The sequence below is a fragment of the Aquarana catesbeiana genome, linkage group LG01, assembly GCF_042186555.1.
Source record: "Aquarana catesbeiana isolate 2022-GZ linkage group LG01, ASM4218655v1, whole genome shotgun sequence".
NCBI classification, from domain to species: Eukaryota; Metazoa; Chordata; class Amphibia; order Anura; family Ranidae; genus Aquarana; species Aquarana catesbeiana.
The window spans coordinates 128243122-128260449 of NC_133324.1; the positions used below are offsets into that span (position 1 = coordinate 128243122).

Genomic DNA, 17328 nt, shown 5'->3' on the forward strand with positions numbered 1-17328 from the left:
GATTGCCCAAATAGGCATTTATCTCAAAAGACATGTATAAGGCGCATCTTACAAGCAGGTTCAACAGATCAAGCTTTTAATCACAAGATCATGTGCATATGCACAGGGATAAAAGACATAGAGACTTGGTGAATTACATTCTCTAAAGCATCAACATAAAAAAAATAAGGCAAAGGGCATCAGCTGCAACTGTTCTAAGAGAACAAGGTCATCAAAGATAGGTTTATGGTCTCTATCCATTTGTCTTTTTCAATTAGCAAGAGTCTGGCAAATAGACATGACTAATTGCTGGCTGCAGAGTTGGACCTGCAAGTGCAAAGGAGGCCTTTTAGAGAGATATAAAAAAAAAACAGTTATTAAAAGGAGGAACATTGTTAATAGGACATGCAGGGCACTCATTGAAGACTGAAATAGCAGGATCTACTCAGTTATTCTTAAAGTGATTGTAAAGTCTTGTTTTTTTTTTCTATAAAAATAACAAACGTGTTATACTTACCTGCCCTGTGCAGTGGTTTTGCACAGAGCAGCCCAGATCATCTTCTTCTCGGGTCCCTCTTCTGTGCTTCTGGCCCCTCCCTCCTGTTGAGTGCCCCCACAGCAAGTAGCTTGCGATGGGGGCACCCAAGCTGAGTCACAGCTCCCTGTGTCCATTCAGACAGGGGTGCGTGGCCCAGCCCTGCCCCCTCTCTCCCGATTGGCTGAATGACTGCAGCGGGAGCCAGTGGTGCCTCTCCAGTGTCTCCTCCCAATTGGGAGGGAGAGTCTTAGACAGCCGAGACAATCGTGGACATCGCTGGACAGAGATGAGGCTCAGGTAAGTATTAGGGGGGCTGCTGCACACAATAGAATGCATTAGGATAAAAAAAAAAAAACAAAAAAAAAAAAAAACAAAAACCTTCTGCCTTTACAACCCCTTTAAATTCCTTTTTCATGAAATCCATTTCAGCAAAAAGCTTGGGAGGTTTAAACATTCTTTCAGGATAAGGCCAATCCTTATATAGTATACATTTAATTCGTGCATGTATGGGAAAGGTCTTTTATTTTGCCAACCTCTTAGTGCCCATAGAGGCTTGTATTGACTGTGGAGAATCAGGTGCTGCTCGGCAAAGACTATTCTGCACTGAGTCAAACAGTGTGTCAGCAGCGAAGAGTATTTCTAGAAAAGCCATAGCTCAACGATGCAAGGGTTGAAACATTCTCTCCGGCTTCAGTGCCTGTCACTTTTCTTCATTTCATCCTCAAAACAAGTTTGGAGGCTTCATCTCTGATTTATTAACAGAGTCAGGGGAGAGAGAGAAGTCTAGTGGTTTTGGCCCCTGGAAACTGAAGGGTCTAGGTCCAAAGGATTCTGACATAGTGGCAATACATGCGCCATGATAACCCAGGCGCTAACTGTGTATCTGTATCAGAAGGCAGCAGGAAGTAGAGCAAATGTGTGCATTTTCAGCATTATATATAATTATAGAAGTGCATCAGCTGGGAGGCATGTTGCTACTAATTCTGAATGAAAATATTCATCAGATTTGAAAATTAGGTAGATATTTGTTGTGCCAAAAACATGACACACAATTACAAGGAACACCATAAAGGACCAACTCCCCATTCCTATGCATTTGCTTTGTGTGCCAAGCACTGCAGGTTGTCTAATAGCCAGGAACCAGTCCCAGGGAAACCCTGTCTTACCTTATCTATATCCCTGTGCCCATTAATGGTCCAGGTCTCCTGTTCACAGTGGGCATACCCTGAAGGAGTCTTCGCAGTCTGGGAGCTATAGGAGATGGACCATGGGCCTGGATATTGATAGCACCCTTCAGCTAACTATACACGTTGCACTTCATGCCAAGGTAAACACCTAATGCAGGATCCAGTGTCCACACAAAGGGTTTACGGTCCTCAAGGTGTACGGTCCCTCAAAAACATGGCATTTTATAACACACATACAAACACACCCCTCAGCAGCTATATCTGCTTAATGTATATGCTACTTCATGCTTAGTATGAATGTACAATGTGTTTGTGCCTTACTGTTGCTCACTAAAAGTCTACTAATGTGTTCATGCTGACTGAAAATACATTTTCTGTGTGGCCCATCTTCCAAAATTTGCAGCAGTTTGGCAAGGATGCTAAAATAATCCTATATCCATAGCTGCCTGAAAATATATGGCAGCTTCTGTAAAAATATAGCTATATATGGCTATTCTTACCTTCTTGAATTCATCTTGAATCATGTCAAACTTCAGTTTTTCATGTACTGCTCTAGCAGTGTTTGTTCTGTCAAAGGGCTCTGGAATAGAAAACACGTTCTATATGGTATTCTGTTTAACATGTACCATCATGTATGCAATAGGAAGCATTCGTTGGGTTAGGCGAAGTGGACATGGGCATTTGTTTGCAGTCTAGAAGCTAAGGAAATCAAAATCACTGAGCGCTATATTTTTTCTGTACAAAGCAGATGAGAAAAGGTCCATGAAACAACAAACGTGACCATTCTACTTACAGCAAACAAAGTACACCTGTACCTAGATCAAATGAGTGAAGCCAATTATATTCTTTGACAGCATAATGTAAGCTTAACACAGGTTTTTCTCCTACCGCTGCCTGAAAATCTAATACATTTTAATTTGTACTGTACTACCAGATTGCAGTAGAGGAAAGTCAAAACTCCAAACTGCCTATGCTGCCTGACAGGGCAAGTTACTTTTCAGAAATGGATAGACAGCAAGCAGTGCGCATCTAGGTGATCCCTATAGTAACCTAAGGGTCTGAACTGATAATAAAAAGAAAAAAAAAGTAAATATGTGCTCTCTACCTGTGCTATGCTTGTTCTCTAAATACACAACAATTTAGTAAAACCACAGTTGGCAATTGCATGTTTCTTTGCTTCACCTTCCACACAGATGTACTTGTGTCTCCATTCAATGCCATCTGTTCTCTGCATAGCTTCTCCTGTTCGCACAGAAACGATCTTGTCTGTGCAGCTAACGAGAGAAAAAAAATAATACACATGTACATAAGTAAATCCCTCTAAATGATTACATAAAGCACATGTTACAAACACTGAATGTATACTAGAAATGTGAGGGATAAAACTGCAACCAGACAATACACCAAGAATCTGTATCAATAAATTTGCACACTTATTACTCCTCCCTGAGATCTGTCAGTCTGGGGAGGGGATTTACCAGAATTTTGACAGGCATCTATTCATTTCCTTATTTTTGTAGAATGGGCGACAATTTTCTGATGTAACGCAATAAATGTAAGCTGTACCTAAGGTGTGCTCATCCTGGCCTAAAATACATTGTTTACTCTGGGTACTAGCGGGCCAGTGACTTTGGAACAGAGTAGGCCTCAGCGTTTAATCAGAATCCAAAAAGAAAAAAAAAAAAAAAAAAAAAAAAAGAAGCTGTAGACACATGAAACTGCACATTTATGTTATATCATTGAACAAAACTACTATACCAAGGTGAATGGATTACCATCTCCAATTGTCTGGTCTTGAACTAGTTGTCCAAAAAACTGTACTTTGAAGTTGTAATATACATAAAGCAGTAAGCCAAGTAGGTCTGATAAACTCATGAACGTTTTATGTGGAACAAACATAAGATTAGACGATGAACCTGTCTGGCGTGTTTCATGGAACTATATAATTATCATAAGCATTTGGCTGATGTATGTAGTAGGGGAACCACATTTAAAACATGAAGACCTTTAAAGGAAAGGCAATATGGACTTTTAAAGATATCCAAACTATTACAGGTAAAGAAAAGTAAAGGTTATATATAAAATATGGTTAAAACCACTGCTTCCCTCCACTCCTTCTACCTATGCTATATAGTGCTTGGGAAAAAAAAAAAAAAAAAAAAAAAAAGAAGAAATATCTAAATAATAGTTTCTGAAACAGAAAAAAAGGGCAAGAACTTCACCCTTGATAGTGCCGAGAGCCAAATGCTAATGTAGAACCACCTGCAAGGGAAAAAAAAAAATTTCTTCTCACAAACTCCTAGGATGGAAACCCGAGAATAACACAAAGTGAAGTAAGCCTTCCATAGCTGATGATAGACCTTGCTTGAAGTAGACATCCAAGCTTTTAGCACCTTGGAAATGACAGATTTGGAGATGCCTCAGGCTTCAAGAACCATGCCATTAAAGCCAGCAACTATAAAGCAGGATTGCAAATTGGGCCTTGGGACAGAAGAGCCTGCTGAGCATCTGTCAGAAGCCGTACCGGGCCAGTATCATATTTGCTTTGGCCAGCATGGAGCAATCAGGATCACCAGATTGCACTCTATCCACATAGAAGGAAGAAATTTCAGGGGAGGAAAGTCACAAAGATCAGGGTGTACTGATCCAATGGAGATACCAGAGTAACCATTGCTTTCACTAGAGGATCCCTGTACCTGGAGACAAATCTGTCCAGCATGTTTTTTTAAACCTAGGAGACCCAAATCTAGTGTCCCTCACCTGCAACACAGGTCTTGGAACATCTACATGTCCAGATGCGCTCAGCGAAATCTGCCTGGCAACTGTCTACACACGGAACGTACACAGCGAACAAGGTTGAAATGGCAGCAAAACAGACTGCAGATCAAAATTATACCTGGCTCTTTACAAGCAGGAACAACGCAAAGATGCTTTCTCAATGCTGTATGGCAGGAAAAAACCATGGAGATTGCAAGTGACACTCCACCCAGCACGTGACATCAGTCTCAAAAAGTTACTATATGCCGTGGGAAAAACTGAAAGGAATAAGGAATAAACCCAGTGACCTATGCAAATATTGAAGCCTGTAGAGTGCCCCATGCAGAATGCAGAGCCTGAAAGTCACTTCCAGGCTATCCCCATAATCTCCTGCCCAGTGGAATGCAGACACAATACATGAAAACCAGGCTGAGGATAAGTGTGCTGGATAGCTGCAATCGAAAAGTCTTGATTGATATAAAAAAACAAAAAAAATCAAAACAAAACAAACACACACACACACACACTACCAAAAAAATAAACACTAGGAAAAAAACTGAGGCATGCTGGTAGCAGAGGGGTTTATCCTGGGTGGCCTACAGTTTCTCTTCGTCAGCGTCCACTCCTGCTGATGAACAAGAAAGAATCTATTTACAAAGTTTACCATTTTAACCAAGCCTATTTCTGACATGTTGTTTACAAGTTAGTTCAAATCAGTATTTTCTTAGCAGAGACCCTAGAGAATAAAATGGGGATCGTTGCAATACTTTGTCACATCATATTTGCGCAGTGGTCTTACAAACGCAATTTTTTTGGAAAAAAACCCACACTTTTTTCATTAAAAAAATAAGAAAACCGTAAAGTGAGTCCAATGTTTTTGTATAATGTGAAAGATGATGTTACGCCAAGTAAAATTGATACTTTAAAATTGCGCACGTTCGTGGAATGGCGACAAACTACGGTACATAAAAATCTCCATAGGCAATGCCTTAAATTTTTTTTATACAGGTTACCCGTTTAGAGTAACAGAGGATATCTAGTGCTAGAGTTATTGCTCTCGCTCTAACAATACGTGGCAATACCTCACATGTGTGGTTTGAATACCGTTTACATATGTGGGCGTGACTTGCGTATGCATTCGCTTCCGTGCGCAAACATGGAGAGATGGAGAGCTTCAAAAATAAAAAATCTTATTTTAACTTTTTATTTTTACACTGTCCCTATATATTTTTTTTACTTTTGATCACTTTTATTCCTATTACAAGGAAATGTAAACATCTCTTGTAATAGAAATAAGCAGGACAGGGCCTCTTTAATGTGAGATCTGGGGTCAAAAACCTCAGATCTCACAATTACACTTATAAGCAATAAAAAAAATAAAGGAAATATTTAAAAAAAAAAATGTAATTTTAAGTTTCCACAGTGAAAATGGGCCCTTTAAGGTCAGGGGGCAGAAGTGACATTTGACATGGCTCCGGTCCTCCAGGGGCATAGAGTCGAGTGGTGGCCATCTTGCCCTCACTCGACTTCCCACCCATCACTCCATAGGATCGGATAGTTTCCGCCGCTGCTGATCTCTCCGGTAAGCAGCAGAAACGACCGGGAAGCGGCAGGGGAGGTGGGGGCAAACTCTCCCGCTGCCCAGAAAAGTGATCCCGTGGCGAATCTGCCCCTGGGTCCACTTTTATGTGAAAGGGGATCGCCTAGTGTGTAAAAATATACTGGGGTTATGGCAGCTAGTTGCTTCCATAACCCCGGTATTTAATGTCAAAGTAGTGACGCACATACGCGGTGTGCAAAATTGCTAAGAAGGTAGAGGTATGTAAAAATAACACAAATGAGAGAAGAATGGTGCTCTGTAATCATATGTAACTTACTCAAATTCCGTAGCAAAATATTTTAGGAAACCTACAAACAGGTCCCCCAGGGAGGTGCTGTTTTTGGACTGGTACTTTGGAATATGGCGAGGAGCAAGGTGTACAAGGTGCAGCTGCATTGAAGGGTTAAAACATTCCTGAAAAGAAAAAAAAAATTAATCAAAGGAAAACTCAACTTTTGTGGTTCTTGGCATCACTAGGATATCCCAGAATATTTCTATTTACAATGGCACAACAGAAAACTGGTTCCTAGGTATAGCGAGTCATTTATTACAGTACACTTATTTGGGTGTTATACTTTGTCATGTGCCTTTAAAACTACAAAACGTTTAGTGAAATGTGTCAATTATTTTTAATTTATGATTTATTGGTGTGTTACACAGTATTCATACTGAAGTACTTTTGTACTAATAACAGTTATTCAAGTTATGTCCCAGGGTTAAAGTGGTTGTAAAGACTCAAGGTTTTTCACCTTAATGCATTCTATGCATTAAGGTGAAAAACCTGTGCTGCAGCTCCCGCCTTTTCTTACCCGGGACTGATCCAATCCAGCGATGTGCATGAGTGCGGCGGCTTCAGCCGCTGCCTCTCTCCTTAATGTACAGATTAAAAGCAGCAGGAGCCACTGGCTCCCGCTGCCATCAGCCAAATCCAATGACACAGTAGCAGGCGGCGGGGCCGGAGTCCCACTGTCTGTGTCAATGAACGCAGCAGGACTCAGGAGTGAGCCTGCACACAGATGCCCCCGTAGAAAGTGGCTTTCCGTGGTGGCACCCAATGAAGGGGAGATGCCAACAGCGCCGGCGGGGCACCCCAGAAGAAGAGGATCAGGGCTGCTCTGTGCTAAACGATTGCAATTATAAATTTGTGTCAAGCACAGAAATCTCAGTGCAGACATGGTCTATAAATTAGCTCCATATTGTGGGCATGTCTTAGGCAGGCCATACATTTTACTTTTTTTTTTCCCCCCCATTCAACCAGTGCGTTGAATGGAAAAAAAAAAAAAGCCAATTCCCCCATCCACACTTTTGAGGCACCTCCACCACGTCACTTCAGGTTTCCCCTGTGATGAAGTCAGAAGGATTAAACATGTTGGGCATGGCTATGTGGCAACCGGAAGGGAAGTCAGAGCCAACACCTGAAGTGCCGTGGCAGAGGTGCCCAAGCTTCTGGTGGCCGTGAGACCACTATATAGTACTACCTGACACCACTTGAAATTGTGATGAGCACAATTTGTTTTTATGCTTGTGAGTGAATTTTTAACCAATAAAAATGCATGTGGATGATTTTACACTATGGGAAGTGGTTTTCTGTCTCTTCCTTATACTATGTTGTGATATATGAGCCAGGTGGAGGAGGAGCGACCCAGTGGGTTATTACACATCTAGGAATCTTTGGTTTATTTACATTAACCTCTTAGTGCTGGCTATACATATATATATGCAACCGCTCAGCAGGTGGGCCCTAATGCCGAACAGTCGCATATATACGGCCCTGTTAAAACTTCTTACCGTGCTGAGAGCACACTCCCTGCATGGTAGCCGATGGGGATCTGCAAGCTCCCGATGCATACTTGCGATTTGGAGCTTTCTGATCATGTGACTGCCAATCACAGCAGTCGCATGGCCCAAATGCCTGCCTTTGGGCTTTTAAAACTCTTAAAGGGCTGAGAGGCAGTCGGTGCGAAGGGGTTAAGTGCTTTGTAGCAGTCATGAGAATGGGTGGCATTTTTCTCCAGTGCATTTCTTCCTGAAGAGAGAGGGAAGTCTGCACAAGCGGCGATTTGTGAAAACGTTTGGTGGAAGTTTTTTGACACATCTTTTTGCACAATTTATATGAACTTGGGCTATGAACTTTATTTTTTGTGTGCATTAATTTTATTGTGTATAATCTATCATTTTGTTGTGGAGGTAATAAGTCACAGTGCTAGTTTGAGGTTTTCTATGCTGTACTTACTGGGTAATCTTTCTGTAGAGATGGAAGAACTGGTTCAGGTAGAGCTAAAAAAAAAAAAAAAAAAAAAAAAAAAAAAAAAAAAAAGAAGGCTGGATATGTAAAAAATATTTTACTCAAGTTTACAGATATACAAGAATATTTTTTTTTCCATCTTGAAAATGTGCATTCAGGGATACAAAATAAGTCCACTTTCATCTGGTCATGCACCATCATATGGCACATGGCTTGTACATAGGTATCTCTATTAGTCAATATTATGCAGGACTTATGGTGTCAGTTTGCATAATGTTTTACAAAAATAAAGGGAGACCATACGGTTACAATACAATTCAATACAATACAAGAGGGTTGGGAGGGCCTCTCTTGAGAGAGCTAAAGCTGGCCATACATAGGTCAGTTTTTTTGTTCAATCAGTAGGTTGAATAAAAAAAAAAAAAAACACAAATTCCCCCATCCTCACTGCTGCATGTTTGCATTCTGACAATAGGAAGACTGGGGAGACAGATTTAAAGAAGTTCAAGCATTGCACCAGTAATCAGCAGATCACTGGTGCCATGCAAGTCTCCTGCAGATCTGTCAGTGTATTGGCTAGCTAGTACCTCGTACGAGCAAGCCGATACATGACAACAGGAAGAATGAACGAACTGATAATAAACACAGAATTAACCTAGATCACTGTTTGTTAGCTGCTTCCCTGACTACAAGCCCAAGAATGACAGCTCCGAAACTGGAAAAGACTAAATTCATGGTCACTTCTGGCTTCATTCACTACAGAGGAACATTGTTCTTCAGTCTCCTCCAGCTTGTCATCCTGAAGCTCTTTGATGTGCTCCTAGGCAGAACAGGAAAGCCTGGTAATCACAGGGGAAGGGGGCTGGTGGAGGGAGGAACTGCACTGACCGCACTGTAAAAGTCATCACTTGTACTTTACAGCCACAAGCCAGCTGAATGAAACCAGCACAAGTATATGGCTGCTACTGCGGCCATGAGGCTGTGATTAACCATTCGCTCTCGGATGTACCATGTACATCCAAAGAGTTGTAGTGGTTAAAAGTCAAAATGTTTCTACTTTTTTGGCAATGTTTGCTTTAGTGCAGGGGTCTCAAACTGGTGGGCCTCCAGCCGTTGTGAATCTACAAGTCCAATGAGGCACTGAAAGGCTGACAGTTACAAGCATGACTCTCACAGGCAGAGGCATGATGGGACTTTTAGTTTTGCAACAGCTGGAGGGCCACCAATTTGAGATCCCTGCGTTTAGTGGGTATTGTCTCTCAAGGACTCTGGTGGTGAGATGTCTGTTCTTAAGATTCCAAATATACACACCAGCAGCAGACATTAACAATTTGATTTTTTATTTATTCAATATTATAGTATGGAAATCCAAACATCCAAAAGTCCCAAGCTGTGTCGGGACAGAGCCAGAACTATGGCAGGGACAAGTTAAAGTGGTTGTATACCCCTAATGCGGCAGTTATACCTATAGGTAAGCCTATAATAAGGCTTACCTATAAGTACTGTAAAGATCTCCTAAACATGCGCTGTGAAGAAACGGCCTTCTGAGGAGTTTCTTTACTAGCAAGTGCCATGACTGACAGCTCGATGTCACACGAGTCTGGCCAGTCACAGAGCCAGAGCCCGCAGCCCCGGAAGGACGACAGGTGAAGACGGATGCGGCCACCAGCGGGTACAGCGCGTGCTTTGATTGCAGGTAATTGGCACATAATGGGCTAGGATACGATGCATACTAGCCCATTGTGCTTTTACTTTACAGGGGAAAAAGGAGGAAATAAAAATAACAAAGCCCTTAAGATATAAAGTAAACCAGGAGAAATACAAGGGCTGCAATTGCTAACCTCTGCCTGAAAGCACTAGCCATCACGGACATCAATACATGGAGCCACTAACACAGATGAAGCATGCTGCAAGTGAAGTCAAAGAAAAGTCAAGATTCATGATCTGTATACTTAGGACACGGACTTAAAGGACACTGAAGATAAAGTGGCCAGAGTGACAGCCAAGGGCTATCTGAGAAAGATTTGCGACATTTCCTTCTGGAAACCAGGGGGCGACAGAGCGACTTATTTTATCAGGCTTCATCTATAACTAAAATAACAGGTTTGTATGGACTGCCAGTTACAGGCTGGGTGCACAAGGGTGATCTTTTCTGTAGCAATCATTGCCGCCATGGGTGATCCCTAGTGGTTACTACATATGAGTTTAAACGTAATAATGATTAATCCCCCAAATGTGGGGGATTCTATGCATGAAGGTAGCTCCCCCCTCAGCTGCCCCAATACTTACCTGGGCTCCATCTCAGTCCAGCGATGTACATGAGGGCAGCGGCTCCCCTGAGTCTCTTCCTCCTCATTGGCTGAGACAACAGTGGGAGCTATTGGCCAATGAAAGTGTGGGCCAATGAGCAAATGAAAGCATGGGTGGGGTTGTACTGGGTGTGTGACTGGACACACAGAGCCGCTGTTCGGGAGCGAGCTCAGGTGCCCCCTTGGCCGGAGGGAGGGGTGAGAAGCGTCGGTGGGGGGACACGAGAAGAGGAGGATCGGGGCTGCTCTGAAAAACCACTGCACAGAGCAGGGAAGTATAACGTGTTATTTAAAAAAAAAAAAAAAAAAGAGAAAATAATAAAACAAAAAAATAATCTGCCTTTTATTGCACTTTAAAAGCAGAAGTAAACAAAACAAAAAATAAAAATGTTCTAGTAGGCAAGGTCTTTAGGTAAATTCCTTACACGCAGTACAGGGGATCCAGGTACTAAAATAAAGGTACTCAAGCGCGCATGCGCGGGAGTTACATCAACAAGTGCCTGCCCAATGGGCAGACAAAAACGACATCAGACATGTAAGAGCAAGATAAAACTGGTGGGGACAGTGAATGTGGGGAGCTGAGATGTCAGAACGCTGGAGGAGCACATACTCAGATATAAAGTGTTTCACATTATGCAAATATTTCCTATCCCCACCACCCTTTACTACTGCTGCTTTAATGTTTGCTCAGGCCACAAATGGTTCTTTTTTCTTTTAATCGGGTAGTATTCATTACGTTTTTTAGCATGGTTTACAAAATAAAAAGAAGATTCAACATAAAAAAACAAAAAAAAACAAACAAAACATACAAAATAGCAGCAAGACATATACCACTTCTTGTACAGATCAGCAGTGTCCTTAAAGCGGTTGTAAACTGCTGGACTTTTTTTTTTTTTTTTCCTACTTGCATGGCAAAGGCATATTGTGCTAGTATGCATCGCATACTAGCACATTATATATAACTTATCTGAAAACGAAGCTTCGAAGCCTTCCAGCTATGCCATCGCTTGAGACACCTTCCATCTTCACCCGTCTTGCTTCCGGGTTCGCGGACTCTGGTTCTGTTACTGGCGGGAGCCTCAATGACACCACACCCGCAGTATTCCTGAGATAGTGTTTCCGCAAAAGCCCCTCAAAAGGCAATAAAATTACATCTAGCCAAAACACCGAACAGTAACATTACACTGACCAACCGAGGGCTGTTCACTTGTGGACAATGTACGTATTACCCTTGGGTGCAGACGGGCACTAGATTCCGCGTACCCAATGGGGAAATTTTTTATGCTCGTTTTCATGTAACCTGCAATACCCAGGGAGTTATATATTTGATGGTGTGCAAATGAGGAGCATTTTATGTAGGCAAGACAATCCTCCAACTAAAGCAACGCATATATGACCATTTTTATTACTCTCAATCTGCAAAAATGCTTACACCAGTCAGCGGCCACTTGGGTCTATATCACAAGTTTAATGCCACTTTGGTCTCCTTTATTGTGTTAGAGGCGAAACCTAGGAACCCACGTGGCGGTGACTGGGATAAACGCATTCTCCAGAAGGAAAAAGTCTGGATCGAGCATTGTGAAGTGACTAGACTGCCGGGTATCAATGATGCTATCATATCGCCCATTTCTGTGAGGGTCTTTGGGTGGCTCCCCTTGTTCCTGACTTACTAGCATATCATAGGATGTGGGCCATATGTTTTGGCCTCACACCTAATTATAATGATCAGGTATGCCTATTTTGATGGCCTGGACAATTTGTAGATAATTGTGGAAATGTTTCTGCACATTTAGTGCTATACCTACCAAAGTGTCAAGTCTTTTTGAAGTCAATATTTCTATTGATCTAAATGTACGAATATAGCAAATGTCCAATTATATTGGTCTGCTAAACTAAACAATTGTATTTGCCGGGAACATGTGCCCTGGCATTATATTTTGCAGAATATTACTGTGTATTTGTCGCCTTTTTTTGTCCTGGAGTACTGACTGCCATTCTCCCCATTGACTACCGGGGGCATCAGCCGGGGAATGCCGCTGAGGGTGCACTTTTGGGATGTGCGGCCACCCAAGCTGCGGCCCACCCGCCTGTGCTTTATGCCTGGGATGAGTGGGATCATGTATCCGCCTGTGGCAACCTGGGGACACTCTCTTCCTCTGTCCCCTCGACTCACCGTAGTTGCCGTAGACGGCAAGTACTTGGACCGGAACGTCCGGCTCTTTAGTGTGCATGCGCCCATTGGTAAACCACTGGCCGGGCTGGGTGACATCAGACGTAGTCTGGTGGAGCTCATTTGGGATGTATTTATAGAATGGGTAGGACGACATCCCCCAGGTGTCCTGAAGGAGCGTGTGTCCGCCCCACTGTGTAACCCGAACCCTGTGCACCCAGGTATTGTGTCTAGCGCCTTTTACTGTGACTGTTTTGGCAGTAGTATGTGTCCATACTGTTCCAGTTTCTTTATGGCATGTTTACTTTGCTTCCCAGGTGGCTATTGTTTAGTTTTGTGAATTCCTACTGAATAACTGCATATTATCTGGGAACGTACACATATGACTCAGTTTTCATTGTGGATCAGCTAATTAAAGTATTTGGAGAAGGCTAAATTTCCCCTGCCTGCAATTATCTCTATGCCTAGTTTGTCACTGCCATTAGTTAATAAGCCTGGGAGGACCAACTCTATGGTATGTCTTTTTAGAATGAAAAGCACCTGGCTTAATGTGACAACACACAGTAGTGAAGGTAGACTGGATCTTATGCTAGCATGCGAGTATGGGACTTAATTATTCTCATTATGTTTTAGTCAGCGTTGAAGTAGTTGTTATTAAAACAGTCTATATTTATATCTATAATAAATACTTGGTGTCACGGACCTGGCCGGAGCAGAGGCTGTTGGAGAGGACTGTATGCAAGCCTGTTGCCCACCGATTATGGGCCCTAGCAATTGAGGTGAATGAGAAATCCAGTCTGAACTGTATTAATCGGACTCAGTCATGTATATATTGTATGGGGACTCCTTACTGTAGATTTGTGTCCCTGAAGAGGGAGGGGGGGTTCCTCCAGCAGCCCCCTGCTGATAAGACTGATTCATTCTGTTGGGACACATCCTGTGAGGAGATGCTGGTGTTATCAACATGTGTTTATGTTAATTGAGAGAGCTGATCACATTAGCCACCAGCACTGGCTAATAGACGAATGGTCTAGGCTGAGGAGGGGGGAGATTGTTGTTTGTATTGTTAATTGTATTAATGTGTGAAGCTCGGTGCCCACAAGACTGTCATCTGGTCTGGGTACATTTTGTAGTAAATTAGGTCATGTTAATTAGGTTAGCTTTGAGTCATCCCTGCTGTATAAAGGTCTGTGAGATCTCAAAATAAAAGTAGTTCTGATGTACTCCAAGACTGGTGTTGTCTAGTTCTTGGGGTTCCTATAGCCAGATCCATTGGACTCGTGTTCCAGAACTTAGGAAGCGGTATATGACGGAAGCACTCAAGCGGAGTGTGGGGCGTTCCGTGACATTGGTGGCAAGCAGCGGGAAAGCTTCCTGAAGTCTGAAGTCTGGGACATCCAAACCTCCAACTGGATCCAAGATCAGCATAGCAGACTTCAGTCACCCCAGCGGAGATATGGACCTGGCATCAGAATTCCCGGGGCTGCTGCGGATCATCCTTTCAACGTACACCAGGACTGTGTCTGAGGATGAATACCTGGAGCTCAGGCAGCTGATTCGGGTGGAGCTCTGGATTGCAGCCCTCCGTCTCGCTGGTATAAAACAGGGCAAGTGCTTTCCAACCCAAGAGCAACGGGCCAGTGACCAACGGGCATTGCGGATGGCATTCCTGGGAGAGCAGCCCCAGGAGCAATGGGTGACTGAGTTGGACAGGTTGGTCCAGCAGGAGATAGAGCTGGACAATCGTTATCGGGCTCTGCAATGGCACGCAGAGGAGGGATATTTAGGGGAGACAACAGAATGCTCTCCGGAGGGATATGACTTTGGCGGCCCTGGATTGCTGTGGGAGAACCTTACAGATCTTTTTATGTTTGGCGATGAGGGGGAACCTGACCTTGAGGACATGAGAGACTATAGAGAGTCTATGCTCGGTCTTGCAGGGGTCTCAGAGCTCAAACCTGATCTGGACCATTTGCTAAGGAAGGAACAGCATCTGGAAAGGGCATACAGGAAACTGCTAGAACAAGTTCAGCAGCATGCCAGAGAATCGGCAGTGGAAAATCTGGAGATTGCCGTCCCCAAACCTGAAGTGCTGACAACAGGGCAGAGCTCTGCTAACCTCTGCCCAGAAATGATAGCATCTTCTGGGTTCCATGGACTGGAGATGGTGAACCTATATCCCCAGACATCAGTTGCAGAGACATGGGATTTGATAGACTTTTCTGCTGAGGAAGAACAACCTGATGAGCCTCCAGCAGAAGAGCTGCTATCATTGCCAAAGTTCACTGTGTTCTGCCCAGCACCAACAGTGGCTTCGGCCTTCCTGAAAGAAGAGGTAGTCGGCCTTTCTCCCACAACACTGACAGGGACATGTGATTTTCTGCCAGCAGCATCTATGGAGTTAAAACAAACTTCTCCAGCTGAAGATCTGGTAACTGAACAGAGGGTCCAAGACCTCTGTCCCACACTTTTACCAATTCCAGAGACTGGGGATTTAATAGACGTTTCTGTAGAGGAGGAACCACCTGGCAAACCCCCAGCAGAAGTGCTGGCAACTGGACAGAGGGTCCAAGACCTCTGCCCCACACCTGCAGCAATTGTGGAGGCCCAAGGTGAGGAGGTGGCAGTCTATCGCGAGCTGCAGATCAGGATCCAAGGAGAGAATGCAATCGTCACCTCACAACTGCAGCTTGATCTGGTGTTGGTTGATGGGGCTTCAGTCCCCACCTGTATACCCCAGGGATGGTGGGCAGTCGGCCCAGATCCCCAACAGCAGGATGGAGTGAGCCCAGTCCCCCTGTCTTCTCTCCAGCGGCAGAAAGGATTCCAGGGAGAAGGGCCAGTCTGGGCCTCTCCCCAGCGGCAGATATGTTCTCTGAGAGAGGCAGAGGATGGCTGGGTGAGTAATACACTGTTTGGAATAATTTGTTTGGGGTACTGTGTGGGTACAGGCAGTAGAGGACTGGAACTATGGACTAACTTCGGAGTCAACCCGTCTGGGGTCTCCTCCTGTGTTAGTCTCCTGCCGAAAGGGGAGAAATGTCACGGACCTGGCCGGAGCAGAGGCTGTTGGAGAGGACTGTATGCAAGCCTGTTGCCCACCGATTATGGGCCCTAGCAATTGAGGTGAATGAGAAATCCAGTCTGAACTGTATTAATCGGACTCAGTCATGTATATATTGTATGGGGACTCCTTACTGTAGATTTGTGTCCCTGAAGAGGGAGGGGAGGTTCCTCCAGCAGCCCCCTGCTGATAAGACTGATTCATTCTGTTGGGACACATCCTGTGAGGAGATGCTGGTGTTATCAACATGTGTTTATGTTAATTGAGAGAGCTGATCACATTAGCCACCAGCACTGGCTAATAGACGAATGGTCTAGGCTGAGGAGGGGGGAGATTGTTGTTTGTATTGTTAATTGTATTAATGTGTGAAGCTCGGTGCCCACAAGACTGTCATCTGGTCTGGGTACATTTTGTAGTAAATTAGGTCATGTTAATTAGGTTAGCTTTGAGTCATCCCTGCTGTATAAAGGTCTGTGAGATCTCAAAATAAAAGTAGTTCTGATGTACTCCAAGACTGGTGTTGTCTAGTTCTTGGGGTTCCTATAGCCAGATCCATTGGACTCGTGTTCCAGAACTTAGGAAGCGGTATATGACGGAAGCACTCAAGCGGAGTGTGGGGCGTTCCGTGACACTTGGCACTATTACTCTTTATATTCAGTTTTACAAGTACATCCCCACATTCCGACTGATTGTGTCCCCGTTGCGGCTACCGTTTGGCTTTGGTGTATTTGGTGGTCATATCCATTTGGAGGGGGTTTTGTTAGCAGTCCCTTCTCTGGTACAGATAAACATTGTGACTATAAATTGGAAAGGTTTCCCTGGGGGGTTCTGTATTGGTAAATATAATCGTATAACTATAATTCATGTGTCAGTATCAATATAAATTGTTGTTTGACTTATAAATGATTCTATTTTCACACTGCATTTCTCTCCAGTCTTTTTACTCTTTTCCCCCCAGAAGAAGACCTCTACAGTTAATGGTCGAAACGCATCTGGGTTTTCCAGTATGATTATATATACCCATGTATATTTAACGGCTGTATTATGATGTACTTGCAATAGCCTCATTCACAGAGCTCATGGTTTTATTACAAAAGTAAAGCCTTTTTTATGCAACAACTTTCTCTAAATAAATTTATATTTTTTCAGTTTTTGAATTTCTCACTGCAATACAAAACCCCACGGGGAAACCTTTCCAATTTATATTTCAATTGGGGTGTGCAGCAACCCTTATCTCACTACTAGTATTGCTCTCCATTTTCAAACATTGTGACAATTTTTTCAAGCACCATACTTTTTGGTGAGTTCACATACATACATACACAATTGTATTAGTATGATTAATTTTGTACTATTTTTTAATTTGGGTATATTTCTCTAAATAGAATTACTGAAGCTCCTGAAGAAGCGACAGCAGGTCAAGAAACATGTAGAGCAAGCAATTCTTTTTAACCTATGAGGACGCCACATCATTGTGTG

At 43.3% G+C, this 17328-nt stretch overlaps 1 protein-coding gene across 1 annotated transcript in view; it reads right to left on the reverse strand.

Annotated features, from left to right (window-relative positions):
* The window catches only part of TENT2 (terminal nucleotidyltransferase 2), a 72203-nt gene that overhangs the window by 2420 nt on the left and 52455 nt on the right, over positions 1-17328 (reverse strand). Inside the window, exons 10-13 of the mRNA XM_073623737.1 lie at positions 8295-8338; positions 6339-6475; positions 2887-2978; positions 2205-2284 (exon numbers count right to left, since the gene is read on the reverse strand). Of these exons, the coding sequence (XP_073479838.1) occupies positions 2205-2284; positions 2887-2978; positions 6339-6475; positions 8295-8338 (353 nt within the window). The remainder of the gene's footprint in view (positions 1-2204; positions 2285-2886; positions 2979-6338; positions 6476-8294; positions 8339-17328) is intronic.